This window comes from Arachis ipaensis, chromosome B01 (genome assembly GCF_000816755.2).
Source record: "Arachis ipaensis cultivar K30076 chromosome B01, Araip1.1, whole genome shotgun sequence".
NCBI lineage: Eukaryota > Viridiplantae > Streptophyta > Magnoliopsida > Fabales > Fabaceae > Arachis > Arachis ipaensis.
The window spans coordinates 26,098,764-26,107,309 of NC_029785.2; the positions used below are offsets into that span (position 1 = coordinate 26,098,764).

The following is an 8,546-nucleotide window of genomic DNA, read 5'->3' on the forward strand; positions in this document are numbered from 1 at the left end:
CTCAGCCATCCAGCTTAAATTCATAATTCTTAGTTAGCCATACGGCTCATAACTCATTCGGTAATCAGCCATAATTCAATATCATACACAGCCATTCCGGCTCATAACAAAGTAGCACTTCCACCACTCAACATCATCAAATTCATAAAATCAGCATTTAAGCCATAAATCACTTTTTCTCAAAAATTAATCCTTTCTAGCCTTGGCTTTAAAATTCTCATTTCTCAAATCATCCCAGGCTCATAAGCCGCTTTTACTCAAAGTAAAGTCCTTTTTAAAACAACGCCACTCTCAGCATCCTCTTTCCAAAACTTTCAAAACCATGGAAATTAAAGGTTTATTTGGAAATATTCGAAATCCTCCATCCAACAACGGGATTTTATAACGAAAGTTCCTCGGTAGAGTCTCGAGTCTTTAGGGGAGATTAACATAACTCATTTCCTCAAATTCACTTAAAATCATTAAAACCTTGGCTTCCTGATTTGACTAATAAAATAGGATCTAAGCCAAACCGAGTCATGTAATCAATTACTTTTTTCAAAGCCATTTTCTTTACTTAAACAAAAACCAGCTTCAACTCCATGGAAAATTCTAAAGCGTTTCAACTGCTCAAAAATTGTTTTAGTCTTGCAACATTAAGAACTCAAAGAGTACTTAAAACTTTTTCCAAATTATTTTAGAATGAAACTTGTCAATAGACGTTCAGGTTCTTTCAAAGTCACTGAAAACTTCTCTAATTGAAACCCTCAAATCAATTCAAAGGCATAAACCCTTTTCACATTTAAAACAGTCTTAAAGCATAAGTTTCATCTAAATGACTTGTTCACAAGGGAAATATAATACTTTTCTTAAGAAACAAGACTAAATAACAATTTTCTTTTTAATAATTCATTTCAGAAGCATAATACCATGGTGGGTTGTCTCCCACCTAGCACTTTTAGTTAAAGTCCTTAAGTTGGACATTTGATGAGCTTCCTGTTATGGTGGCTTATGCTTAAATTCATCCAGAAATCTCCACCAATGTTTGGAATGCCAACAGCCTCCGGGGTCCCAAACTAGGCATGTAAAGCTTTTGAGCAGCTTCAAACAGATTCTTAGGATCCCGGGGTGACGAATGTTAGAATATTTTCTAGGATCCCAAACTTTGCTTTTAAATCTGTCTTTGTCTTGATCTATATTCTTCCATCCGGACGGTTTAGAAATTATATTCTCACCAAGATGGCTAAACGTCTTCCGAGACCCATTCAATTGAACTTGATACCAATCCGTGCACTTCGAATTGAAGCGTGGAACCTTATTGAATCTTGCACACCAGCTCTTAGTACGAGCCATTTCCCTCTTACTCTTAAAGCCGCAGAGAGCTCTAAGCTGGCCATCTATTTCAAGCAAACCATATTCAAGTGGAAAAGTAAAGATAAAGGTTAAGGATTGTACCCACTTGAAGCTTGTATTAGGTGGTAATGGCCTTGGGATAGGTGTTTCCAGTGGTTCTGTAAGCCCTACTCCCTTGTATTCCTCTGTAAATTCCTCCACTTCCTTACAAAATTCTTCAACTGCAACTACGTCCTGATCAAAGTCTTCTATGTCTTCCTCGTCACTCAAGTCATACGTTGGAGGTTGAGAGAAATCTACCTCGACGTCATCTTCGTATTCACTTGGATAAGGTTCTTCAGGCTCATGGAGTTCAGTTGCGGATGCAAGTTCGTGACTAGGAGAGCTTGATTCATGATCATCACTGCCCATGGAATCAACTTCTTGGTCTGTTCCGTCCAATTTTTCACAAGGTATATGCATTGGAGGTTGTGCACTATCCTTCCTGGCATCAAATTCGAACTTCTCAGCAGAATCCTTTACAGTTCTCGATTCCCATGGAGGTTCAGCATCTCCCAAATCTTCAACCACTTCTTCCTCTACAACTATCATGGCTTCCACTACTTGTTCCAATACAAAGCCATGCTCCTCATTGTCCACCGAAGTTTCTAGTGTCTCCTTCATGCTACGCTCTTCTTTAGATTCTTCACATGTAGCCATGGGAGTACTTTGAGTGCTCAGATGTCGGGAAGCTATTATATTTACTACCTCGGTTAAGGCAATAGTGAGTTCCAGTACGTCCCTTTGCATCTTCGCTTGCCCTTGAAGAAGAACACGAAGTTTTTCATCCATAGGAGGTTGGGGTGGGTATGAGGGTTCATTGGTTGGGGAGAGGGTTCAAAATAAGAATGTGGTGGTTCTTGGGAGTAATTGGATTGGGATTGTGGTGGATAAGGGTCATACGGTGGTGAATGGTGAAAAGGAACTTGTGAGTGTGGGGGTTCAAAGCTACGTTGAGAGGATGGTCTATAAGCACAGGGTAGGGCTTGTTGGTAAATACAAAGGGGTCCACCATATCTATCAGCTTGGTATGCATTGTTGAGTGGTCCTTGCCCATGATATCTTGGAGGGTGTTGTTGCCTAAAGGGTTGATCAGATCCTCTTGGCTCCATCCATCTTTGATTGCTTAGACCTTGATGCATATTCCTGTTATAGCTTCCACTCCTTTCAACAGATTTAGAACCAAACTCAAAGTGAGAGGGGTGAAAATTTATAGTAGCTAATAGAAATAAAAGGGAAAAACAAAAACAAATAAACAAGTAAAAGAAAAAAATATTTACAATAACCAATAATAAGGCACACGTTTGCAACTCCCCGGCAACGGCACCATTTTGAAGAACGAATGATTGGCGGTTTAGAATTCAGAATAAATTTCCGTTGCAAGTATAGTTTCTAAACCAAGCAATCATCCTTTCTTACAAACATTTTGGTTGTCACAAGTAACAAACCCAATAAAATTTATAAACCGAAGTATTCAAACCTCGGGTCGTCTTCTCAAGGAATTGCAGGGAGGTGTTCTTATTATTAGTTATAGAAAATAGTGTTTTTGGGTTTTGAAAGGTTTAAACAAGGAAAATAAGTTACAGGAATTAATAAATTAATATCTAATAAAACTCTTGGCAAGGTATGAAATTCGGAAGTCCTATCCTAGTTATCCTTATGAGAATTGAGTTTAATCCCACTTAGTTAACCTTTACGAACGCAAGGGAAAGTCAAGTGGACTAATTAGTTAGATCCCCAAGTCCTAGCCAACTCCTAAGGAAAGACTAGAGTTAGTGGAATTCAATTCAATTAGCAAAAATAACAATTAACAATCACGATAAGTTCGATAACTCAAGAACCTCCAGTTAATCAATTAAAGCCAAGAATATAAAAATCTAAATAAGAATCATAAATCTAAAATACCTCAATTTATATCAAATAAAGAAAATCCTAACATGAATGGTTCATAAGCCAATTTGGCAACATAAGTAATTAAATAAAAGCATTAAAGTATCTAAAAGTAAAAGAGAAATATAAAGTAAAAGGAATATTGAACCTGAGAGGAAGTTGAAATAATAAGTTGAAATAATAAGAAATCCTAATTCCTTTAAGAGGAATTCTAATCCTAAAACCTAAGAGAGAGGAGAGAACCTCTCTCTCTAAAAACTACATCTAAACTATGAAAAGTGAATAATCGAATCCCCCCTATGAATGGATGCATTCCCCCACTTTATAACCTTTAATCTGTGTTTTCTGGTCTTGGATCTGGGCCAAAAGGGCTTCAGAAGTCGCTGGGGGCGTTTTCTGCAGTTTCTGGTGCGTGGCGTCTGTCACGCGTCCGCGTGGGTAATGCGGTCGCGTCATCTGGGAGTTTTCCTTGTCATGCGTTCGCGTCGCTCCTCCTCTGCTCAACTCGTCTAGTCGTCTCTGCCATCTTCGCAAGTCGCAACTCGTCGAATCGTCTGATTCGTCTCAGCACCGCTCCTCCCTCCGCCACCTCCGGTCGACCCTCTCCTCCCGTGTCGTCCTGTCTTTGCTCCCTCCAGTCCTTGCATTCACAACCTTCGCCGCCGCTATCGTTGCCTACAACTCCGCCGTCTCCGCACACTTCTTGCTCCCGGAGTATTTCCCGGTTCTCAGGGCTTCTTCTCTGCCTTACCAGCTCACTGCACCCGCCCTGGCCCTCCTCCTCGTTTTCCGAACCGAGGCTTCATACGCAAGGTTGTTAGGTTGGTACTCAGATTTCAGATAAAAAATTATACTTTCCTGCTTCGTAATAGAATTGTTCACTCAAGTGAAAATTACTTGATTTATGATATTGTATCGTTGGATTCTGTAGCTGATTTTGTCAAGTGGGATAAGTCTTTAGTTGTTGAATTTCAAATTTTGGAAAGCAATGCTACATTGCTACTATAACCGTAAAAAACAAGGAGAGAAAAAGGATTAAAGGAAGAGATTTCAGTATTTCTGTGAAATGTTAATATCATGAACTTTTATATGATTATGGTGCACCTTAAGTGAAATGTTAATATTGAAATAAATCTTGAAATACTATAAAAATGCTTGAACTTTTATATATCAGTTGCTCACTTGCTTGCAATCCTTTAGCTGCAGGGCTTTCTTTATTAGTTGCAACCAAAACAAACTTAATTTCAATTTAAATTTTGACAATTTTCAAAACTCAACAGATTAAATAAAGTAAAAATAAAAGAAGATTATTATTATTCTCAAATGGGACAAGAATCATATTACAAAAGCCAACTGGTATTGGAGATTTGCTCAATTTCCACACGTTCTGTTTTATGTGTTCATAGACTTGTCCCTAACAATTAACAAAACTAATAAGCCACCTTTCATTGATTGGTACTGCATTCTTGGAGTAAGTATTAACATTTCTAATGATGACCCTTTTCCTTTTTGGTGCTAAAGTTTGTAGCTTTTATCTTGGTTCTTCTTTATCATGAACTTTTATATGATTATGGTCCACCTTAAGTGAAATGTTAATATTGAAATACATCTTGAAATACTATAAAAATGCTTGAACTTTTATACATCAGTTGCTCACTTGCTTGCAATCCTTTAGTTGCAGGGCTTTCTTTATTAGTTGCAACCAAAAGTCCAAAACAAACTTAAGTTCAATTTAAATTTTGACAATTTTCAAAACTCAACAGATTAAATAAAGTAAAAATAAAAGAAGATTATTATTATTATTCTCAAATGGGACAAGAATCAGATTACAAAAGCCAATTGGTATTGAAGATTTGCTCAATTTCCACACGTTTTGTTGTATGTGTTCATAGACTTGTCCCTAACAATTAACAAAACTAATAAGCCACCTTTCATTGATTGGTACTGCATTCTTGGAGTAAGTATTAACATTTCTAATGATGACCCTTTTCCTTTTTGGTGCTAAAGTTTGTAGCTTTTATCTTGGTTCTTCTTTATCATGAACTTTTATATGATTATGGTTCACCTTAAGTTAAATGCTTCTAAATTATTTTATAACCTTAACCTGAATGGTGTATCTGCATGAACTTTGATGGTAAGATATCAATATGAGCAGCAGGGATATTCCTTCTAGCACTCTGATCTCTCCTAGTATAATCAAAGCTGTTAAATTTTTAAATGTCAATCTGATCATGAAAGCACTTGATTTTGGGTTATTCAAGAATTATTATCAGCTTAAACTAAACTATAAGGTGATAGCTTTTCCTTGATTTAACCGAACTAATTGGTTGTCAACTACCACTACTTCTCCTGGCAGAAAACGAAAAGAAAAAACCACCCTTACCTAATTAATGAACCTTTTTAAAGTTTCTATTCTATTAGATGAGCGACGTTCAAATTAGTTAGTAAAATTTTTTGGGTATGTTCTATAGTAACTTCAAAATTAGCATGTTTCAATTTTTATAAAAGAGTGAGTCTCATTTCTTAACACTCGTATTTAGACAATTTATAAAATGATTCTCATACCAACACTAATACATGAATCTAGTATTAAAATTAGCATTCTGATTTGGTTTATTCTAATTTTGTAATTATGCATTTATGATATGATTTATGTTAATTTTATACCCTCATGTATTTTAATTTTATTGATATAGGTGTTTTCAAATTACTTCATGGCTAGTAATGCTAGAGAAGACACACAAAGCAACAGTGTTGCTCCAAATGATAATGAAGTTGAAGTTCAAAGTAATGCTAATCCAACTTCAGAAACTCCACAAGCAACGGATAATGTCTCAACTCCAGAAGGATCAACTCCTAATGAAGGTGACAATAAGACTCATGTTAAGAGTGCTTACTGGGAGTATTTTGATCGTTTGAAAGTTGAAGGAGAATGGAAGGCGAAATGCAAGTTTTGCAAGAATGTGCTTAGTGCAAATCCGAGGAATGGTACCAAGTCATTGCGGAACCATGTGGATCGATATTGCAAGAGAATAAAGGTGGCAAACTCTAGGCAATCATCAATTGTTGAATCATTGTCAAAACAATCACAAAAGCAAAAAGTGAATGAAGATGGTTTTGTGTTTGATCCTTCATTTACAAGAAAATGTGTTGCTGAGATGATTATTTTGCATGAGTATCCTATGAGTTGTGTGGACCACCATGGATTGAGGCGAGCTTTTGCTTCAATGCAACCAACTTTTAAAATGCCTAGTCGAAACACTATCAGAAAAGACATCTTGAAGATGTATGGGGACGAGAAGCAGAAGTTAACCCTTCAACTAGATGAAAATGATAGTAGAGTTGCAATAACTAGTGATATGTGGACTTCCAACCAAGAAAAAGGATACATGGTTGTCACAGCTCACTATATTGATACTTCGTGGAAGTTGCATATGCGCCTATTGAGGTACTTTAAATATTTTATAAACTTTTATACATTGTGTTCTTTTCATATGTTGAGCTAGGTTAATCTAAAAATGCATGCATGTTTGTTAATCTTTTCAGCTTTTGTTATGTTCCTTGTCCCCATACAAGTGAAGTTCTCACTGAAACGTTGATGAAAATATTGTTAGAATGGAACATTGATAGAAAATTGTCCACTGTTACATTGGATAACTGTTCTACTAATGATGCTATGATAGATGGACTGTTGGGGCGTTTGGATTCTTCATTCTTGATGTTGGGGGGTAAATTGTTACATATGCATTGCTGTGCTCATATATTGAATTTGATTGTGAAGGATGGCTTAAGTATTGTTAAAGAAAGTATAGAAAAGATTCGTAGTAGTGTATTGTATTGGACTGCAACACAGAAAAGGACCGAAACTTTTGTGAGTTGGTGTGCTAAAACAGCGACCTCATTTACTAGGAAATTAGTTCTTGATTGCCCAACTAGATGGAACTCAACTTATTTGATGTTAGAAACTGCTTTGTTGTATAAAGCTGTCTTTCCTAGGTTAAGGCAGAAGGAACCTCAATATAAAACTGTGCCAAGTAATGAGGAATGGGAACTTGCGAAGGAAATATGTGACAGATTGAAATTGTTTTATGATGTTACTCAACTGTTTTTTGGGTCTAAATTTCCGACTGCTAATCTTTATTTTACTTTGGTTTGTAAAATAAAAGTGTCATTGGATGAATGGGAAATTTCTACTAATCCGTTAATTGCTAATATGGCATCTAACATGAAGAAGAAATTTGATAAGTATTGGGATGAAATTCATGGCATTATGGGTGTTGCTGCTGTTTTAGACCCTAGGTACAAGATGGTTGGGGTTGAGTTTCAATTTGAAAAAATGTATCCAGATCCAACAGAATGCTCCAAGCAAGTTGATAGAATTCATCAGTTGTGTAATGAGTTGGTTAATGAATACACTCAAAAAATGAGTTCTGATGTGTCACATGTCGGTGTTGGTGTTGGTGTTGGCACAAAAGAACTTAATGAAAGTAGAAATGCAAGTTTATTTGGGGGTGATGATTACATGGTGTATCTTAAAAGAAGAAAAATGACAAGGAGTTCATATGTGAATGTTAAGTTTGATCATTATCTTGAGGAGGAAATTCATCCTCCAAATGATCCTAACTTTAATGTTTTGAAATGGTGGAAGAACAATCAGATGAAATTTAAAGTTCTTGCAAAAATAGCTAAGGATATATATGCTATTCCGGTGTCCACTATTGCCTCTGAATCTGCTTTTAGTACAAGTGGTCGTGTAATTTCTCCTCATCGCGCAAAGCTCAAACAAGACATACTTGAAGCTTTGATGTGTGGCCAAAGTTGGTTGTGGGCACCTTTGGGAAGTAAAGGTGATATATTGATTAATCTTCATTTATGTTAATTTTTTTCATAGTACCAATTAATTTGTTAATTGTTATCTCTTTTAATTTTCAGGTTTAAATCTTGATTTGCAAACTTTTAATGATGATGAAGATGTTGAAAGTGATCAAGAATAAGGGTTGAAGATCATTTTATATCTAATATTGTAATTTCTTTATTATGGTGTTAAATTTGTAGTAATCTAATAATATCTTTTTTTCTTAATTTCAAGTTATTTTAGCTAATGACATTGTATGAATTTTATGTTTGTATTTTAATTTATCTATGAATTTTAAATTTTTGTCTTAATTTATATATGAATAAGTAAAAATTAAAATATTTAATTTTTACAGGGGCGGGTCGGGGTGGGGCGGGTACCCGCAGGGGCGGGTTCGGGTTCTGTTATTTACTACCCGCGGGTAGTGACG

At 35.9% G+C, this 8,546-nt stretch overlaps 1 protein-coding gene across 1 annotated transcript in view; it reads left to right on the forward strand.

Annotated features, from left to right (window-relative positions):
• LOC110265613 (zinc finger BED domain-containing protein RICESLEEPER 1-like) overlaps positions 3,820-8,546 on the forward strand; it is a 10,085-nt gene continuing 5,358 nt past the window's right edge. The window contains exons 1-4 of the mRNA XM_021108658.1: positions 3,820-4,074; positions 5,958-6,709; positions 6,808-8,014; positions 8,472-8,537. Coding sequence (XP_020964317.1) covers positions 5,976-6,709; positions 6,808-8,014; positions 8,472-8,537 — 2,007 coding nt within the window. The 5' untranslated portion in view covers positions 3,820-4,074; positions 5,958-5,975. The remainder of the gene's footprint in view (positions 4,075-5,957; positions 6,710-6,807; positions 8,015-8,471; positions 8,538-8,546) is intronic.